This window comes from Ovis aries, chromosome 4, assembly GCF_016772045.2.
Source record: "Ovis aries strain OAR_USU_Benz2616 breed Rambouillet chromosome 4, ARS-UI_Ramb_v3.0, whole genome shotgun sequence".
Lineage (NCBI taxonomy): Eukaryota > Metazoa > Chordata > Mammalia > Artiodactyla > Bovidae > Ovis > Ovis aries.
Window position 1 is genome coordinate 44,956,116 of NC_056057.1, and position 21,153 is coordinate 44,977,268.

General features: G+C 40.5%; 2 protein-coding genes and 1 non-coding gene across 6 annotated transcripts in view; 2 read left to right on the forward strand and 1 right to left on the reverse strand.

Annotated features, from left to right (window-relative positions):
- Positions 1-11,642, reverse strand: part of PHTF2 (putative homeodomain transcription factor 2) — a 134,270-nt gene extending 122,628 nt beyond the window's left edge. Inside the window, exon 1 of one of the 3 annotated variants that reach the window (XM_027968562.2) lies at positions 11,547-11,642. The gene's annotated coding sequence lies outside the window, so the exon portion shown is untranslated. Of the gene's footprint in view, positions 11,199-11,546 lie in introns of those variants that run through there. The other 2 variants (XM_060414647.1, XM_060414648.1) reach the window with 2 other exon arrangements.
- Positions 3,538-3,610, forward strand: TRNAR-UCU (transfer RNA arginine (anticodon UCU)). The gene has a single exon. It is a non-coding gene; the product is annotated as a tRNA-Arg (tRNA).
- Positions 11,643-12,082: 440 nt separating the features above from the next.
- Positions 12,083-15,982, forward strand: TMEM60 (transmembrane protein 60). 2 transcript variants are annotated; one of them, XM_004007816.6, is made up of 2 exons: positions 12,083-12,271; positions 15,281-15,982. In XM_004007816.6, the coding sequence occupies exon 2, from the start codon at positions 15,331-15,333 to the stop codon at positions 15,730-15,732; it is 402 nt and encodes a 133-aa protein (XP_004007865.1). In that variant the 5' UTR covers positions 12,083-12,271; positions 15,281-15,330; the 3' UTR covers positions 15,733-15,982. The 2 variants fall into 2 exon arrangements, with proteins under 2 accessions (XP_004007865.1, XP_042105095.1); XM_042249161.2 differs by having other exon boundaries at positions 12,083-12,135.
- The last annotated feature ends 5,171 nt before the right edge of the window (positions 15,983-21,153 follow it).

Here is a 21,153-nt window from a genome sequence, read left to right on the forward strand (position 1 = left end):
CCCCCACATTGTGGAAGGATCAACTTTATTCAAAAAAGGAGAAGAAAGCCTGAACAAATAAAGGGGAAACATTTAAGATACAGACAAGATTCAAATCAAACTTCTATAAATGAAAACGCCTATTAAGAAAAATACCGTGGGGCTTCAGAGGTGCTTCACACACTGGCCGACACAGGAGACTCAGGTTCAATCCCTGGTCCAGGAAGATCCCAAATGCTGTGAAGCAAATAAGTCTGTGCTCCACAACTATTCAGCCTGTGCTCCAGAGCTTGGGAGCTGCAACTACTGAGGCCCCCAAGTCTTAGAACTCATGCTGCACAACAGATGACACCACCACAGTGAAAAGCCCACACACCCCATATAAAGAGCAGCTGCTGCTTGCTGCAACTAGAGAAAAGCCCAAGCACAGCAGCAAAGACCCAGTGCAGCCAAAAATAAAAAAATTTAAAAAGAAAAATACACTTAATGAGATAATAGCAAATCAAAAAGTGAAAAGATTAGTAATCTTGAGGACAGAGCAAGAGACATTGTCCAAGTTGAAACAAGGAGAGAAAAAAAAAAAAGGAAGAAAGCAGCAGTTAGCTGTGGGACATTATCAAGAAGCATAATATATGAATAACTAGTACCAGAATGAGAAGAATGAAGAAACAAAAAAACTATCTGGAGAAATAACGGACAAATTTCTTCTACATTTGATAAAAACAGTAAAGCTTCAAAGTTCAATAAACCCCAAGCCTAAGAAACATAAAATAACTAGGCACATCTTACTACAAGTGCTTAAAACAAATGATAAAGAGATCTTAAAAGCAGCCAGAGGAAAAAAACATTTTCAGTATAGTGAAATAAGGATAGCAGATTTCACACTGCAAAAATGCAATGAGATGACAGTGGTGCAGTATTATCATACTCCTGGGGAAAAAAAAAAAAGGTGTTGATCTAAGTTTCTATACCTGGCAAAAATATATTTCAAAAAAGTATTTTTTCAGACATACAAAAGCTGAAAAAAATTTCATCAGTAATACCGCATTACAACCATTACAATAAATACTAAAGTAAGTACTTCAGGAAGAAGGAAAATACCAGATGGAAAAAGAATTTCAAAGGAAAGAAGGGCCCTGAAAATGGTAAATATGTGGGTAAATGTAAGAGCTTTAAAAAAAAAAAAGCTCACTGTACTTAATTAGTCAGTCGTGTCCAACTCTTCGCAACCCCACTGACTGTAGCCCACCAGGCTCCTCCATCCGTGGGGATTCTCCAGACAAGAATACTCAAGTGGGTTACCATGCCCTCCTCCAGGGGATCTTCCAACCCAGGGATCAAACCCAGGTCTCCAGCATTGCAGGTGGATTCTTTACCATCTGAGCCACCAATCCCCTTAAAAGACAATTGACCACGTAAAGCTGAAAAAGTAGAAATACACTGTGGAATTTTTAACACACGTAAAACCAAAATGTATGACAATAGCACAATAGAAGTATACCGTTACAAGGCACTGACATGAAATGAAAAGTGGTGTTTTACTCAGGGTAGATGTGATAAGCTAAACATATATATAGCCACTACAAACAAGCAGCAAAAATTTTTTTAAAGCTACAGATAATTAATTCTCAAATAAAGTATTTATTATCATAAAAATACTCAAATACAAAAGAAGGTAAAGAAAAAAAAGAACAAAGAACAGATGTAACAAATCAGAAACATGTACCAAGAAGGAAGATTTAAACCCAACAAAATAATAACATTAAATGTAAATAGTCTAAATTAAGAGCAGAGATTAGAAAGCTGGATTAGAAAGAAAGAAAAGAAAAAGCAAGGTCCAACTATATGCCGTGTACCAGAAATCCAGCTTAAATACAAATAAGTAAAAAGTTTTCAAGTGGAAAAAGAGAAATAACACTAACACTACTCAAAACAAAGCTAGAGTGGCAATACAAAGTAGACTTCAGAGAAAAGCATATTACCAAAGGTCATTTCACAATGACAAAAAGATTCACTTCATCAAAAGATAACAATCCTAAATATGCATGCATCAAGTAACAGAACTTCAAACTACCAATATATGAAGCCAAACTGATCAAACTACAAGGAGAAATTGGCAAGGCCACAATTATAGTCAGAGATTTCAACACCCTTCTCTCAAAAATGGAGAGAACAAGCAGACATAAAATATGTAAGGATACAAAAGGCTGAAAATTTTGTCAGTCAGCTCGATCTGATTAGTATTTATAGAACACTCCACCCAACATTCTTTTCAAGCACACATGAATCATTAACCGAGAGATGACACTCTTATAAAACAAGTCGCAATAAATTTAAAATGACTCAAGTCATGCCACGTATGTTCTCTGACCACAGTGAAATTAAATCAGAAGTCAACATCTGAAAAATACCTCAATATTGGGAAACTTATGTACATACCTTTAAATAACCAACAGATTCAATGAAGAAACCACAAACAAAATCAACAAGGATTTTTGAATTGAACAAAAATGAAAACACGAATATCAACATTTGTGAGATGCACTCCAATCACTATTTAGAGGGGAATTTTATAGCATTAAAAATTTATATTACAAGACAATAACAATAAGTTTACATTTTAAGATTCTAACAAATCAAAAGCAAATAAAATACAAAGTAAACAAACAAACAAAAAAATTAGAGAAGGCAATGGCACCCCACTCCAGTACTCTTGCCTGGAAAATCCCATGGACAGAGACAGAGGAATGTGGTAGGCTGCAGTCCATGGGGTCGCTAAGAGTCAGACATGACTGAGCGACTTCACTTTCCCTTTTCACTTTCACACACTGGAGAAGGAAATGGCAACCCACTCCAGAATTCTTGCCTGGAGAATCCCAGGGACAGGGGAGCCTGGTGGGCTACCGTCTATGGGATCACACAGAGTCGGACACGACTGAAGTGACTTAGCAGCGGCAAACAACAAAATGGAAGTAAGAACAGAAATCACTGAAACTGAAAACACAAAATCAATTAGAAAAAAAAAATACTGGCTCGTTGAGAATATCAACAAAACAAATTTGCAGCCAGACTGAACAGGAAAAAAAGTGAGAAAATACACAAATTAACAGTCAGGAATGAGAAAGAAAACATTACTACAGATCTTAGAGATATTAAAAAGATAATAAAGGAATACTATGAACATGTATGCCCCTGAAGTTATTACAATTGAGACTAAATTAACAAGTTCCTTGAAAGATACAAACAACTGACGCTTACTCAAAAAGAAATAAATAAAAGAAGTAAAAAGAAATAATAAATTAAATAAATAGAATTTGAAGTGAAAATCTTTCCCATAAAGAAAACTCCAGGTGTAAGTATGCTAGCCACTTAAATTCATCTTAAGTTTAAGATATCAATACCTGGAGAGATCAAATATTTATTAACTATCATGTACAAGCATTACAGATAGAAATTTGATATGGCTATGTTAGTATTTCAGTAAAATCATTCTGGAAGGAAGCTGTGTAGAGAATTGGTTAACATGAGGCTAAATTAAAATCAAAGAGACCTGGGACTTCCTTGGTGGTTCAGTCGTTAAGACTCTGCACTTCTGCTGCAGGGGGCCCAGGTTTGATCCCTGGTCAGGGAACTAAGATCCTGAATGGCTCAAAGTCAAAAAAAAAAAAAAAAAATGGTAAAGAGACTAGAGACAGTAATAAAATGACAAGGACATGAAATAAGTCAGTGGTAATGAGCATTTTTATTAACTTGGAGTCGGTGTTGGGATAAGCATTAATAAAATAGACAACTAGTAGAGAGAATTAGCAGATGTAGTGACTGATTGGACTTGAAAGCTATGGGGAATAAAAGAGAAAGGATATTCCATGATTCCCGGCCTGAACATCAGAAGAGCCATTCACCAGAATAGGCAATACAAGAGAAGAAAAGATGATATGTTCTTCAACATATGGCGACATCACTCACATATAGCCAGACATCTTGGAATGCGAAGGCAAGTGGGCCTTAGAAAGCATCACTACAAACAAAGATAGTAGAGGTGATGGAATTCCAGTTGAGCTATTTCAAATCCTAAAAGATGATGCTCTTAAAGTGCTGCACTCAATATACCAGCAAATTTGGAAAACTCAGCAGTGGCCACAGGACTGGAAAAGGTTAGTTTTCATTTCAATCCAAAAGAAGGGCAATGCCAAAGAATGTACAGACTACCACACAACTGCATTCATTTCACATGCTAGCAAAGTAACACACAAAATTCTCCAAGCTAGGCTTCAACAGTACATGAACCAAAAACTTCCACGTTTGAGTTGATTTAGAAAAGGCAGAGGAACCAGAGATTAAATTGCCAAATTCCACTAGAAAAAGCAAGCGAATTCCAGAAGAATATTTACTTCTGCTTCACTGACTACGCTAACGCTTTTGACTGTGTGGATGGCAACAAACCGGAAAATTCTTAAAGAGAGGGACTACCAGACCACCTTACCTGTCTCCAGAGAAACCTGTATGCAAGTCAAGAAGCAACAGAACTGGACATGGAACACCTGACTGGTTCCAAATCGGGAAAGGAGTATTTCAAGGCTGAATACTGTCACCCTGCTTATTTAACTTATTCCCAGAGTATATTATGTGAAATGCCAGGCTGGATGAAGCACATGCAGGAATCAAGACTGCTGGGAGAAACTTCAATAACCTCAGATATGCAGATGACACCAAGCTTATGGCAGAAAGTGAAGAGAAACTAAAGAGCTTCTTGATGAAGGTGAAAGAGGAGAGTGAAAAAGCTGGCTTAAAGCTCAACATTCAAAAAACAAAGGTCATGACATCCAGTCCCATCACGAATAGGCAGGCACACAATGGAAACAGTAACAGACTTGATTTTCTTGGGCTCCAAAATCACCACAGATGGTGACTGCAATCACCATCTGAAATTAAAAGATACTTGCTACTTGGAAGAAAAGGTATGACCAACTTAGACAGCGTATTAAAAAGCAGAGACGTTACTTGGCTGACAAAGGTCCATCTAGTCAAAGCTATGGTTTTTCCAGTACTCACGTATAGATGTGAGAATTGAACCATAAGGAAGGCTGAGCACCACAGAATTGATGCTTTTGAACTGTGGTGCTGGAGAAGACTCTTGAGGGTCCCTTGGACTGCAAGGAGATCAAATCAAACCAGTCAATGCTTAAGGAAATCAGTCTTGAATATTCACTGCGGGGACTGATGCTGAAGCTCCATACTTGGGACACCTGATGTGAAGAACTAGCTCATTTGAAAAGACACTGATGCTGGGAAAGTATGAAGGCAGGAGGAGAAGGGGATGAGAGAGGATGAGATGGTTGGATGGCATCATCGACTCAATGGACATGAGCTTGAGCAAGCTCTGGGAGATGGTGAAGAACAGGGAAGCCTAGTGTGTTGCAGTTCACTGGGTCAAAAAGAGTCAGATATGACTAAACAACAACAATGGTGACAGCGTTTCTCATGATGTCCTCTGCATATAAGTTAAATAAGCAGGGTGACAATATACAGCCTTGACGTACTCCTTTTCCTATTTGGAACCAGTCTGTTGTTCCATGTCCAGTTCTAACTCTTGCTTCCTGACCTGCATACAGATTTCTCAAGTGGCAGTTCAGGTGCTCTGGTATTCCCTTCTCTTTCAGAATTTTCCACAGTTTATTGTGATCCACACAGTCAAAGGCTTTGGCATAGTCAATAAAGCAGAAATAGATGTTTTTCTGGAACTCTCTTGCTTTTTCCATGATCCAGCAGATGTTGGCAATTTGATCTCTGGTTCCTCTGCCTTTTCTAAACCCACCTTGAACATCTGGAAGTTCACGGTTCACGTATTGCTGAAGCCTGGCTTGGAGAATTTTGAGCATTACTTTACTAGCGTGTGAGATGAGTGCAATTGTGTGGTAGTTTGAGCATTCTTTGGCATTGCCTTTCTTTGGGACTGAAATGAAAATTGACCTTTTCGAGTCCTGTGGCCACTGCTGAGTTTTCCAAATTCGTTGGCATATTGAGTGCAGCACTTTCACAGCATCATCTTTCAGGATTTGAAATAGCTCCACTAGAATTCCATCACCTCCACTAGCTTTGTTCGTAGTGATGCTTTCTAAGGCCCACTTGACTTGACATTCCAGGATGTCTGGCTCTAGGTGAGTGATCACACCATCGTGATTATCTGGGTTGTAAAGATCCTTTTTGTACAGTTCTTCTGTGAGATACCGGGGAAGCCCACCCTATTTATTTGCTCTATCTGGTTTAATGAGCCTGACCTACTTTCTTCAGAAAAAAATTTGGGAATGTGAAGCTCTCTCCCTACCTTTTCCCTTTTTTGTTGTATGTGGCTGTAATTATTCCGTTCTTTACTGAATTCTGCTTATTACCTATGTAATATCCTTTGCCTCCTTTTAAAGTTTTCACTGTTTGCCATTTTCTGGCTTTCCTGACTCTACTTGAGAATTATATTTTTTTACATTTTTAATATTTATATTATTTTATTTGGCTATGCTAACTCTTCATTGCATCATGCGGATCTTTAGTTGGGCATGTGGGATCTATTTCCCTGACCAGAAATTGAACTCGAGCCCCTTACTTCAGGACTTCAGCGTCCTAGCCATTGGACCACCAGGGAAACCTCAAGAATTGTATTTTTTTTTTTTTAAGTACATCTTTTCAACTTGGTTGAACTGCAGCAACTTTTTTTTTTGGCAAGTTTTATAAGCCAGGCCATCTATCAAATGCTTCACATATATTAGTTCATCTCATTTTCAAAATTTTGCAAAGTATCTCCATTTTATGATTAAATAAAACTAAAACTGTGAAGAAAGCTGAGCGTCAAAGAATTGATGCTTTTGAACTGTGGTGTTGGAAAAGACTCTTGAGAGTCCCTTGGACTGCAAGGAGATCCCACCAGTCCAGTCTAAAGGAAATCAGCCCTGGGTGTTCACTGGAAGGACTGAAGCTAAAGCTGAAACTCCAATACTTTGGCCACCTCATGCGAAGAGTTGACTCACTGGAAAAGACCCTGATGCTGGGAGGGATTGGGGGCAGGAGGAGAAGGGAATGACAAAGGATGAGATGGCTGGATGGCATCACCGACTCGATGGACGTGAGTTTGAGTGAACTCCGGGAGTTGGTGATGGACAGGGAGGCCTGGCGTGCTGTGATTCATGGAGTCGCAAAGAGTTGGACATGACTGAGCGACTGAACTGAACTCTGAAAAAGATTGCATGATGAGCCGAAAACTAAGACAACTGGTAGAGTGCAGAATTGACACTAACTAGATCTGTAGGGCACCAAAACTTGTGACACATAACTTTCATAAGCTTTCTGCTACCTTTAAGAGGCCTCTTGCTTAATTTTTGACCAAGGTGATTTCATCCATGCAACAAGTGTGCCTACTACATGTCTTCAAAATTTCTGTAGATACACTTTTAATAGCCCCTTTCCCTACTGTTTCTAAAACTGGAAAGCTGCATACAGTGCACTTTTTCTCCTTTACTTCCTCTCATTAAATGTCACATTTAATCATGTTATGATTATTATCAGGTAGTGGTTCAGCCACAGCCATTTCCTGCCCCAGTTTCTGTTCAAAATTCTGTTCAAAATGAAGTCCAACATATTTTCTTTCCTAATCTTCTAAAATTACCTGTTTTAGGAAGCAATTTTTTTCATCTGAAAGCTCACCTCTATTATTTTGTGTCATTTACGCATCTACATGACACTTAACAAGTTGGACTAAAAAGGCAGCTTTCCTAAATGTCATTTGGTATTTTCAACTTAGTCATATGATTTTAGTTATCAAGTGATCCACATTTATAAATCCAATGTGAGTATTTATGGTTCTGTGATATCCTGAAGAGAAGACATAAGCATGGGACTTTTTCTCAGGTTTTCAAGGACAGTCTCAATTTAAAACATTCTGTTAGACTGTCACATCTCAAGTTTTGGGTCAGAAAAGATGGTAAAATATATGCCAAGGGTAGTGTGCAATATTGACTCTACGCAGCAACGCGGTAGGTCAGGTTAAGGAAAGGCAATCAGTTAAGACTATTTTACTTTCATTTGTTTGGTGGCACCCCACATCCTACAGAATCTTAGTTCCCAACTAGGGATCCAACACGCACCTCCTGCAGTGGAAGTGTATCACTGGACATCCAGGGAATTCTCAAGATTATTTTTCTTTTTAAAATAATCCCCAAATGCTTCCCTTGAATTAGGTGCAGTTGCCTTAGTCTTCTTTTACTGGTTAAGATAAATATCATAATGAAATAGTTGCTTGCCTGAACACATTTGGAAATCAGTTTTAATAAGTATTAAAAAGTACATATTAAATAAAAAAGTAACAATTCACACTCTTGAGATACTCTTATAAAATATATAATTTCTAACTACTAAAATTGCCCAGCCACATTTCTACACAATTACCAGTTACATTTGGCCTTTGCAAATACTTTGTATACAGAGCCACAATTACTTGCCATTCCCTCAACAATCCATATTCCTGTTCTGAGATCCTGCCTCTGATTCTGTGTGTTCTGTCTGTGTTGATGCCCTTCCTCCCCACTAATAAAAGTTATCAGTCACCCTTAAGGCTCTAGAGATAGCGCCCTGGTAAACCTCCAACCCACCTCAACTCTGTTCAATTTACTTGTTTCTTATTCCTCATTCAGGATTTTATTCATCCACATACCAATAAGCCAATACTTTACATATCTTGCTTACTACTCCTCTTTGAAATATTATTCTCTCCACTTAACAGATAAGGAAACTAAACATGAATGAAATTTGGTATCATGTTCCAGGTCACAAAGCAAAACAGGAATTCAAATGCTGGTCTGAACTTTAACTCAATTCTCCTTCCATGAAACCACAGACTTTATGGCACTCTCTTATAGTACAATATACACTGTATTGTATTACCATTATTTGTTCACATCTCTCTCTCTCACTAAAGGGATGTTCCTCAAAGACAGGGAAGGACTCCATCCTTACATTCCAGCAATAGTCAACAGTGCTTACTATACAGTGATCGCAAAGTGTTACCAAATATTAAGTTTATTCTGAAGCATTATTTTCCACTGATTAGTCGCCTTCAACCAAATCTGTATGAAGCCATTTTTACTGTGATGGTAAAACACAACAGTTTTGAACAGAGGCTTTGTAATTAGGTCACTTAGATGTGAATTCCACCTCTAAACTTATTATCTGAGAAATCCTGAACACATGTGTTAACTACGTTAACTCATAGGAGGACAGTAATCACTGTAGCTACCTCTTAGGATTATAACGATTAAATGAGGTAATACAGAGGCAACTGAACTATTTTTTTGATCTCATTTTTTTCTACATGCTACCCTAAATTTTCTTCAGCTCAGTCTAGGGAATCCTTTTTCATTATGAATTCTTGCAATGTTGGTATTACTCAAGTCATAAAGAAAGAAAGAAATAATTCCATTTGCAGCAACATGGATGGACCTACAGACTGTCATACTGAGTGAAGTCAGAGAAAAACAAACACCACATGATATCACTTATATGTGGAATAGTTTAAAAGGGTATAAATGAACTTATCTCCAGAACAAATAGTTACAGATGTAGAAAACAAACTTATGGTTATTGGGTGTAAAGAGGAGAGATAAATTGGAAAATTGGGACTGACATATAGACACTACTTCATATAAAATAGATAATAAGGATTTACTGCATAGCACAGGAAACTCTACTCAATACTTATAATAGCCTACGCAGGAAAAGTGTCTAAAAGAGTGGATATATGTATAACTGATTCACTTTGCTGTACACCTGAAACTAACAACATTGTAAATCAACTATATCCAATAAAAACTTTAAAAAAAAAATTCCTTGTAATTTTGAATGAAATGGACTAGCCAAAAAGGTTCATGGCTTAAAAATTGGTCAGGTCGCTTACTTGACTTTTACAGCCAACTGGCCAGTGCCAGTTTGGATTCAAAAAAAGTTTATTCTTGGAAGTCTGACCATGCAAGAGTGTCCCCACTGTATATTTTATTTGCTTACCTCATTTTCAAGCCCTACCAGAAACTTTGAAAATTAGACACAGACACTTTCTACTTTATTACCACCTAACTTAATACTATCTAGGATGCACACAGACAACTAAATTGTGAGGGAGGCATGCTATTTTCCCAACAAGAAAACGCTCCTGGAACCACCTGTGTTCTGGTCTCAGACATAGCTCATTCTCCCCACACCTGCAAGATTTCTCTGCAATCTAGAGGATTAAGTCACTGAACCGGACAGGGAGGACCCACTGCCATCCCTTAAACATAGCAGCGGTTACTCCAAAAAGTTAGGATTTTATATTGTTATGCTATTTTTATGGATCTTTAGGCTGAAGTGTGTAACTTCCAAATTTTTAGAATTTACCCCTTAAAACTTTAAAAAGCTATCAGTTTGGGGGGAAAAGAGTTTTTAAAAATACATAACCCCTTGAGACAAGAGCAAATACTAAGGCTACGGCCACAATCTCAAAGGGGGAGGGGGGACAAATCTTCAAAAGCCTAGTTGGCTAAAGCTAACCAAAAACTATAAAATCAAAGTACCACAAATAACAGACTAATATCAAAGTAAGTAGGATATACTATTAAGAAAGCAAGTGTAAATGACAAAACACTTAATACAGTCACACGAATTTTAAAATTACTTGGTACATGTCAACAGATACTGAGATTAAGAAATTGTCCCAGATTCTGCAGTTCCCTACTCAGTACATGTTGTTATAAAGCAGGTCCTTTTTTGAGGGGGAGGGGGACCACGCTAAAAATTAAAAGGGTATCAGATTACCGACAGAATACTCTCCAAAGTTCTACAAAGAGACACTGCATTAGAAAGCTATCACCTGAAGAAACAATACCAAAACACTGGCTGTCAACATGAGACAGAATAAAATAAGAAAATGTGAAGCACGCTGATGGACCGCGGCATTGTTTCCAGACAAGAAATACCCCTTTAAGGCCCACGCCAAGGATTTCAGCACCCGCTCCGCAGTCAGTCCTGGAATCAGAAAACTGTTGCCCTCTCAGCGAGGGCAGGGCAGCGACCCCCGCCAGCCGGCTTTCAGCGCGCACAGAGTCGCCTCCTTCTTCCGAGCTCGCTCCTCTGGCCGCTCCCCTCTGCCCGGGACTCGGCCACCCGCTGGCCGCACACGCCCTCGGACCCGACGCGCCCCCAACAGAACGCCACGGGAAGGAAGCGAAGGAGAGGGGCCTTGAGAAGGGGCGGGAGGGGCGAGAGGCGGCGCTGCGATTCGGGCCGTCACCATCCACGCTCAAGAACTGCCCGGGTTCGGGAGGAGGGAAACTGAGCCTCCGCCGCCGGCCAAATGGTAGGATCCCGGAGCGCAGGTGCCGGCGGCTGCCCGACGAAGTCACGGGCCGGGAGGACGACGCGTTGACCCCGGAGCCCCCACCTCCATCCCACTCGCCGCTCTCCTCCCTCATCCACCTTCATTTTCGGCTTATGTCAGAACCCAACGACCTCCACACGGCCCGCCCGAGCGTGGAGGTGATGCCGGCTCTTACCTTAGGAAAGGGCGCCGCGCCGCTAGAGGCGGCTAGGGTGCGCGCGGGAGACACCGAGGCGAGCGCCACCGCCGCCGCGGGAGCCTGAGGAGTCACAACGAAGCTGCCCGCGGGCGCGCCGCCTCCAGATCCGCCGCCCCACCCCCTCTCCCGCAGGATTTTGCGCTGGAGCCTGCAGTCTCAGGGCTCTGACTGGCAGAGCCAGAGGAGGGGCGGGGCGCCCCGCGGGGGCGGGGCTGAGCGCTGCAAAGTCTAATTGGCAGCTGTAGGCCCAATGGGACCACGGACGCTCCCGGCTTTGCTTAGACTGACTTTCCTGCTAGCCCGTAGCAGTCAAGAGGCGGGCCCAATGGCTTCTATTATAGCCATCTTTTTGACAAACCAGATTGTACGAAAATGTCGGTTGGTTAGCACTGGCGGCTGAATGGCCCAATTAATTCAGGGGAGGGAGCCTCTGAGCTCTCTGATTGGCGTTCTCTCTACCTATAGGAGAGGCCCAGGCGGTTAGACCCTGCCCCGGATGTGGGCGCGGCTCTAAGGTACACCCGAGAGAGCCTGTACTGTGGTCGTTTGAAGAGACGGAGTTGAGGTACCTTTTTCTTGACTATCATGTGATGGCTTCTGGATTTAATGGGGGAAGAAGTGTGGAAAAGGCCAAGGATCCAAACTGGCGAATTTCCTGATCTTAGAGCCCCTCTCCGCTCTCCAGACAGCGGAACTGCCGGGTGAGTCCAGGGCTCCGACGAGCCGGCATACCCCGAAGTGCACTAGCCCCCCGCCCGCTACCCTGTGTCTGCCTCCCTTGTCGCCGCCCCCATCCCCTCACCCTCCAGCCCCACATCCACCGGATTGGCAGCAGGCTTCTGTTTGCGTTGTGGATCACATCGTACAAGAACTGCGTTCAACTCCAAAATGTACTGGGCCCACAGTGCAGAATGGGGGGAGTCGGATAGGGCGCCGCTGTCGGACCGTCGGCGTTTGAAGTTGAAGGGTACGGATAGTTTAGGAACGCCCTTAGAAACGCCCTGAAATACTAGAGACATGTAGGCCCGAAAATCGGGTAAATGTAAGCAGAACGCTGTTCCTTTGAGGGATGGTCAGGTTGGCCAAGGCTGTTGGAAGTAGGTACCTTTCGAAGGTGACTGGAGGAATTCTTTGTTGTGGGCTTATTAAGCAAAACTGTCTTTGGGATAGGACGAGTTCATGGAAGTGTACTGGCAGTCGCGGGAAGGGAAATGGAAATGGTGTGGCAAGCACCACGGACAAGTTATCGGGTCCACACACACCTGATACCGAGATGCTGGACCTGTGTGGGGGCAGGGCCCTTTAGATTTCCATTTAGGGGAAGTGCAGGTGTTAGGCAGATAGGTGGTATATACTTAACTGTCTTCAGATGCAAAACATAATCACCTCAGATGAAAAATACTTTAAAAAATTTTGGAGTGTGCAGCTCCCCCACCCTCCTTAAAAGAGAAAGGAGAGTAGTAGGAAACAAATATAATAAATTAATGGAGATTTATTAATAAATCGGAGTTGTATGTCATCTTTGTACCCCAGCACCCGTGATTCTTCAAGCATCATTTAAGTATCAATAGAGTGCTTTTAGTGAAAGTGCACACAAAACTTTGTTGCATCCCACGTAAAAAAAACTTGCAGCCACAAGGTTGTGTTTTTTTTTGCAGTCTTTTGACCTCCAATCTTAAAGCACCTGTTTTGAATGCAGTTACCCTTCTTATTGAGTTACTACTCAGACCTATGTTGGGGGAGGGAGGCGGAAAGCTTGACTCATTTAATGGCTGGCTGATAGAAGTTATGTTTAAGCAAATGTATTATCGTAAACTTTTTTTAAAGTTAACAAAAACGGCCAGAGGGATTGGAAACTGGAACTGAGCAAATTGAATTTACAGTATGAAACCCATCTGTAGTTACTAATCAGTACACACCTCTCCGCCTCTTCTTCCAAATTTGGTTCCACATCCCATTATGGCAGCCTCTAGCCAGGAAAGGAGACCAGCACAGAAAATGCCTTCCTGGGAGCAAAAGCATCTGTTTTTCATACTGCAGTATGAAGTATCTTCAAGCTAAGTAAACAAATTGAGTGCAAGCACATGGGTAGTATAAGGGAAAGAAGAAGGGAGCTGGGAGACTGAGATCATTACTGAAATGAAACAGAGATGTATACTCCTGCACCGTGATAGCTACCCACTGTTTAAAGCAGTAAAGATGTAACAATCAAAGTTAGTCCTAGAATATAACTACTTAAAGATGATAGGCTAGGACATTTGATTTATCTAGCCAGTTTCCTCCCTTTTTCCTTATTTCTTATCTCCCTGCATTTTTACTCCTGTCACCCATACTTCTGTTACCATCCGAATGGCCTGCTTATCTTTCCCCTTGCCATCTCATATGCTCTCTCATCCTCAGTCTGTCATTCCCCAGTGGCTTATTTCCCTTTGTTTATAGTTTCTCTACTGAAAATCTCTTCTTGATCCTTCATCATCCTCATCGTAAGTCTTGTCTTTTATTTTCTCTTCTCCCAGTGTTTCAGAGAAATAAAATGTTGTCACCTGTTTGCATTTCATTATCTTCTGTTAGCTCCTCACCCAACTTCATGCAACCTTGCTTCTGACTTGCCATTCTGTTTACCCTTTTTCCAGATGGTCACAAGACTGATATAAAAATTGGAATAAATATGGAACATACTGTAAACCTGTATGTGAAGATTAAATGTGTTTATACTTAAGTATTACAGATTGATGGATCCCTATCAAAATTCCGAGTTTTTTTGATTTAGTGATTTTAGCATTGAAAAACTAGAAGGGCCAAATAAGAGAAAATATTTTGGAGAAGAAAATAGTAAGTAGATGCTAGGCCTCCCAGATATTAGAACATATCTAGTAACAGCGATACAGTACTAGTGCAAAACAGACATCCATCAGTAAGACAGGATCGGAATGTAAGAAATAGTTCCAATTATTAAACAATCTCGCATCCAGTAATCACAAGTTTTTTAAGTGGTTTTGATTATTGGGTAGCAAGTAGTAAAAAAGCTATATACCACAAACCAAAAAAAATGGGTATTACTAAAAAGTTTTAGACTAAGAAAATAGGTATTTATAAGAACTTTGAGAAAATGTGATTAAAAAATGTAAGACCCATGGATTAAGCTATGTGAAAATCCAGTGTTACCAATGTGTTCTATGTTACTTAGCCCAGTGACCTCTGTACAATCATAGTTCTACTTAATGTAGTAATTGTTTTTAACTGTTCCCTCCTTATTAAAACTCCTCTCCTGGCTTTATACCACCCTTTCTTTGATTTTGAATGCTTTTTCTTAGTATTCCTTGATACTGAATGAAAATTAATAGGTGTGCAAATGTACAAAGAAAGGGTAATTAAGAACATCCCTGAGGTACAGGGAAGAAATCCTGAGTGCCTGGATTTGTGTGAAAAACAATGAAGAAAAGCAGGCTGTTTTTAAAACATCTTGAATAGAACTTACACCCAGTGGATATACTAAAAATTACATTTTGTCACAGCTGTATGGAATGATGGATGTGATGTTATCAAAGATGGCTACAAATTTGATGGACTATGAAAGGGAGATGATAAAATGTTTTCAAAATTAGGAAATCTATGAGAGAAAAAGAGCCAGCTTTGTAAACCAGGAATAGAAATAATTTTTTTTCTGGTACCAAAATTTAAGATCTTGACTTTTTTTTTCCTTCTCTTAGGATATATTTCCCTTTTTTCGACCCTGCAACAGCTTCTTTAAATTGTTTAAATGAGAATGTCCTTGGCTCAGAGAGTACTACTCACCTGGCTTTTCACATTACTCTTCTTGATCATGTTGGTGTTGAAACTGGATGAGAAGGCACCTTGGAACTGGTTCCTCATATTTATTCCAGTCTGGATATTTGATACTATCCTTCTTGTCATGCTGATTGTGAAAATGGCTGGGCGATGTAAGTCTGGCTTTGACCCTCGACATGGATCACACAATATTAAAAAAAAAGCCTGGTACCTCATTGCAATGTTACTTAAATTAGCCTTCTGTCTTGCACTCTGTGCTAAACTGGAACAGTTTACTACCATGAATCTGTCCTATGTCTTCATTCCTTTATGGGCCTTACTGGCTGGGGCTTTGATAGAGCTTGGATATAACGTCTTTTTTGTAAGAGACTGACTTCTAAGGACATGAGTTCATTTTATTGCTGTTCAGCAAACTATTATTAAAGTGTACTGAATCTTTGCAAGCTTGAAGAATGCCAGAGAACTGAGAAAAATACCAAATGTAATTTTATACTGCTTCCATTAAAATAGTCTTCTAGTGACTATTTGGGTGACTTCTAGTTGACCCAAAACCTAATCATTTCAGTATTTGAGTTATTAATACCCTTATTGTTCTATATGAATAAAGTTTGTTTGGGATCTTATGTTTCTACTTGACTTGAATAATCTGTTTTAAGTATGTGGTCAATATTAAAAGTACATAAACATAAAGTAAAAGCCTTTAGTAAGTAAAGTAAAAGTAAAAAAGTAAAAGTAAGTAAGAGCCTTTAGTCTACACATTTGAATAAACATTTACTATATCATGGCCCCATTATGACCATGTAAATAGTCATTTGTGCTTCTCAATTATGAAGAAGAAAACCTAGTTACTGAAATAATTGGGGGTGCCACTTAAGGTTTCTATTCAGAAAGAATCTTAAGAGTTTTTAGTTTTTTCATTTTTTTGTCTAGGCTACCTTCATTGTTATCTTCGCCTTCCATTTTGAACAAATAAAGTAGAGATAGCATATTAAGAACTGAGCAGAAGCTTGTCTGTTCTAATGTTAGGGGAACCATCCATCCCATTTATGTCAGGACAGTCCAGGTTATGCCTATTGGTCTGGGGTCTCAGGGACGTAGTTCCCCTTTAATTCTTACAAGTGTCTTGGCTTGAAAAATTACAGATGCTCCTACCATAGGACTTAAACAATTCCAGTGAGACAGGTGGCAGTAGGGCTTCCCCAGTGGCTCGGAATCTGCCTGCAGTGCAAACGCTGCAAGAGCTGCAGGGTTGGATCCCTGGGTCAGGGAATATCTCCTGGATAAGGAAACGGCAATTCACTCCAGTATTCTTGCCTGGAGAATCCCATGGAAGCAACTTAACAGGCACATAGGTAGCAGTACTTAAAAGAATTCCAGAGTGCACAGCCCTAAAGCAGGGTCAGGGTGATTATTTTTGCCCTATACAGCCCTCTTAGCTTTGGGAGTCTCTAAAGTAGTATTTTTGGGGGCTCCAAAATCACTGCAGATGGTGATTGCAGCCATGAAATTAAAAGATGCTTACTCCTTGGAAGAAAAGTTACGACCAACCTAGATAGCATATTCAAAAGCAGAGACATCACTTTGCCGACTAAGGTCCGTCTAGTCAAGGCTCTGGTTTTTCCTGTGGTCATGTATGGATGTGAGTTGGACTGTGAAGAAGGCTGAGTGCCGAAGAATTGATGCTTTTGAACTGTGGTGTTGGAGAAGACTCTTGAGAGTCCCTTGGACTGCAAGGAGATCCAACCAGTCCATCCTGAAGGAGATCAACCCTGGGATTTCTTTGGAAGGAATGATGCTAAAGCTGAAACTCCAGTACTTTGGCCACCTCATGAGAAGAGTTGACTCACTGGAAAAGACTCTGATGCTGGGAGGGATTGGGGGCAGGAGGGGAAGGGGACGACCGAGGATGAGATGGCTGGATGGCATCACGGACTCGATGGACGTGAGTCTGTGTAAACTCCGGGAGATGGTGATGAACAGGGAGGCCTGGCGTGCTGCGATTCATGGGGTCACAAAGAGTCGGACATGACTGAATGACTGAACTGAACTGAAAGTAGTATTATGTTCATTTTAAAAATATCTAACAAGAAAATGATTCCTGGCTGCTAGTACTTGAGGGTGTTACTAGCTCAGTTGTGCCCGACTCTTTGTGACCCCATGGACAGTAGCCTGCCAGGTTCCTCTGTCCATGAAATTGTCCGGGCAAGAGTACTAGAGTGGGTTGCCATTTCCTTCTCCAGGGGCTCTTACTGACCCAAGGATCAAGCCCAGGTCTCCTGCATTGCAGGCAGATTGTTTACCATCTGAGCCACCAAGGAAGCTTGAGAAGATTGCTTAGAGAATTGTGATCTAATTCTCCCTGGTGGTTTAGAGGGTAAAGCATCGGCCTGCAATGCAGGAGACCCAGGTTCTATCTCTGAGTCAGGAAGATCCCCTGGAGAAGGAAATGGCACCCCACTCCAGTACTCTTGCCTGGAAAATCCCCTGGATGGAATAGCCTGGGAAGCTGCAGTCCATGGGGGTCGCAAAGAGTCAGACACGACTGAGCGACTTCACTTTCCTTTCCTTTCTTCTTGTAGACAGATAACGTGACAAAGTTTCAGACACAACACTACAAATTAATACTGCTTAACTCTTCATTTGAAACTACAGAGATAGGTTAAATGAAAAGAAAAAACTGATTACAAATGTTTTCCTATAATTGGTATATACTAGTATTTTGGATATGTAAAAATAGGATTAAGAAGGATAGTTAATATGGGGAGCATAATGTTCCAAGACTTGACTAGGTATTCCTAATTCAATTGAGAGATCTAAACTATTTGTCCCTGGAATCTGTTAATTGGGTACATTCGAAGTAGAAGAAAGCTTTTGTGTCTGAGAAACCAGATAAGATTTTGTAGTTTAGGAAAACCTATATTTGTGAAAGCATCACGAAGTATAATCTCTCATAGAGAAAAGGAGAAGGAACAGCATCATGTGCAAAGAATCAGCTAGGCCAGGAGTCAGTAAGGTTATTTCATAAAGGGCTGTATAGTAAATACTTAAACCTTTTGTAGGCCATATGGGTTTGTCATACCTATTCAGCTTAGCTCATGTGGTAAGAAAGCAGCCAGACCCTAGCTATGTTCCAATAAGACAGTTTATGGACAATGAAATTTAACATGCTATGATTGCCACGTATCAAAATATTCTTTTTTGTTTCAACTATTTAAAACCGCAAAAGCCATTCTTACCTTACAGGCTAAACAAAAAGCAGGTAGTGGTCTAGATGTGGCACATGGGCAAAGTAGTTTGCTGACCTCTGAGCTATAGGCCATAAAATAAGCAAAAGTAGAAATTTTTATGACACTACTAAGAGGAGAGGTGGGGCTGGTCTCCAAGGAAAGGAAAAGAGGTTTAGGTAAGAATTATATGTAAAAGGCAGCGCAATAAGCAACTTGTTTACATGTAAGGATCAACCAATCTTAAATGTCTGAAAGAATCCCAGAAAGTCGAACTCCTCATTCTTAATTTGCTCAATTGTGTCTGACTCTTTGCAACTCCATGGACTGGAGCCTGCCAGGCTCCTCTGTCCATGGAATTCTCCATGCAAGAATATTGGAGTGGGTTGCCATTTCCTTCTCCATAATTTGGTGTACTGCCACACTAAATAAGCAACTTGACGCAGCAGTATTATTGATGTGTGCCTCCCTGATCTGGACACCAGATAATTTTGTTTTTTCCCCACACCACCAAGGAATTAACTCAGTTCTGACACTGTGTGGAGATAGAAGATAGAATCATATCCCATAAGCTAAGGTTCAATCTCAGAAGACTGCACCTTTTCCTTCCCCTCCCAACTTCAGATGCCAATCACAAATTCAGGTTGTCACCTTGCTTCTGACCTACTTGGCTCTAGATTGCAGGTTCCCATGATCCTCTCAAGTTTGATTAATTTGCCAGAACAGCTCACGTAACTCAGAGAAACATTTTACTTACTAGAACACCAGTTTATTATAGGATATTAACTCAGGAACAGCCAGATGGAAGAGATTCACAGGGCAAGGTATGGGGAAGGGGTGCAGAGTTTCCATGCTCTCTGTGCACACTACTCTTCCCCCATCGCTTCATGTTCACCAACCTAGAAGCGTTGTGAACCCTGTACTTTTGGGATGTTATAGAAGCTTGATTATATAGGCGTGATTAATTAAGTCATTAGCCACTGGTGATTGAAATCATCTCCGCCCCTGGGGGAGAGAAGGGGACTGAAAGTTTCAACTCTAATCACTACGTTGGTTCCCCTGGCAACTGGCCTCAAACCTAGGACCTTTCCTCATTAACATAAATTCAAGACACCTTATTCACAGTTGTCACGGGAAATTACAAGGGTGTCCAATTCCTGTGCAAGCAACAGGGATGAAAACTAGATATATATTAATACTTCTTAAAAGTCACAATATCAGTCTCAGTAATTGGGATATACTTAAGTAATAAAACATTAATGAAAGACATAGAAGTGAAATTATATGTAAGACAGGAAAAGCAAAACTACTGTAATAATACAGTAAGTACTGCAGAAAGTTGTCTTCTAGATTTTAGCTACAGAATACTTCCTTTATAGTAGAAATGTTTACTGATGGTATTTATAAAAAGAACACACTTTGCTTTGAGAAAGAAGCTTGAAATACTTTAGTGAAGCCATTAATTACCAGGTGGTAACATAACAGGTTGGAATAGGGGTAGAGGCAGAGGACTGCAGGCAGCCTAGAACAGTTTATGCTATTTTAAAAATCTAGATGAGATGAAGATCTATGACTGTGAACATCTACTATAACGAGGAGTAGAAAAGCTATAAACAGTTCTGGGGTCAACGCAGGAAAATATTTAATAATACACTGTAGAGCTGATCCTTGAATAATGTGGGGTTTGGAGCGCTGACCTCCATACTGGCAAATCCACCTATAATTTACAGTTGGCTCTCTGGCCCGCCACATCCAAGGTTCCACATTCTTGGATTCAATCAGTAACAGGTTGTGTAGTAATACAGTACAGGTTAAAAATGTGTATTAGTGGACCCTCACAGTTCAAACCTGTATTGTCCAAGAGTCAACTATAGGGACACAGAGAAAAAGGTATAGAAATCAGATTACCATGAGATGACTGTGTAGAGTGATACAACAGCCAAATTAAGAGGGAATGAAACAGCTAATTCTCGGGGGCAAGGGTAAAGAGAAGAATTTAGATTTGATAGCATGGGTCATTAGAGGTTAAGTAAGAAACCAAGGCTGACTGAAGTCATGGTGTCATGAAGATAGTTCAAGGACATAGCCTAAAGACCTAAAGGGGAGAACCACAGAGACCGCCTTAAATGGTGGTGGTGGTTTAGTTGCTTAGTCGTGTCTGAGTCTTGCAACCCCATGGACTACAGCCCACCAGGCTCCGCTGTCCATGGGGTTTTGCAGGCAAAAATACTGGAGAGGGTTGCCATTTCCTTCTCCAGGGGCCTTAAATAGTAGTGGACAGGTAAAAGACGCCATCCAAAGAAACCAAAAACAATGAAAAACTCCACAACAGGTCATGTAGAGTTTTACTGAGTAAAAGATCGATAACAAGTGTTACAAGGGTTAAAGGGAAGTATTAAGACATGAAGCCACTGGATTTGATAGTCAACAGTTGGGAGAATCATTTCGGTTGAACAATTAAATTTTTGAGAATTAAAATGAAATTGTAGTGAGATGAGGAAGTGAAGCAGACAAATTTCCAAAAACTTTGTTAGGAAGACAGAGGGAACAAGAGCATAAAGTCAGACTCA

Excerpts from the sequence above, each read along its gene's own strand:
- TMEM60 (XM_004007816.6), top strand. The coding sequence starts at position 15,331 with ATGAGAATGTCCTTGGCTCAGAGAGTACTACTCACCTGGCTTTTCACA.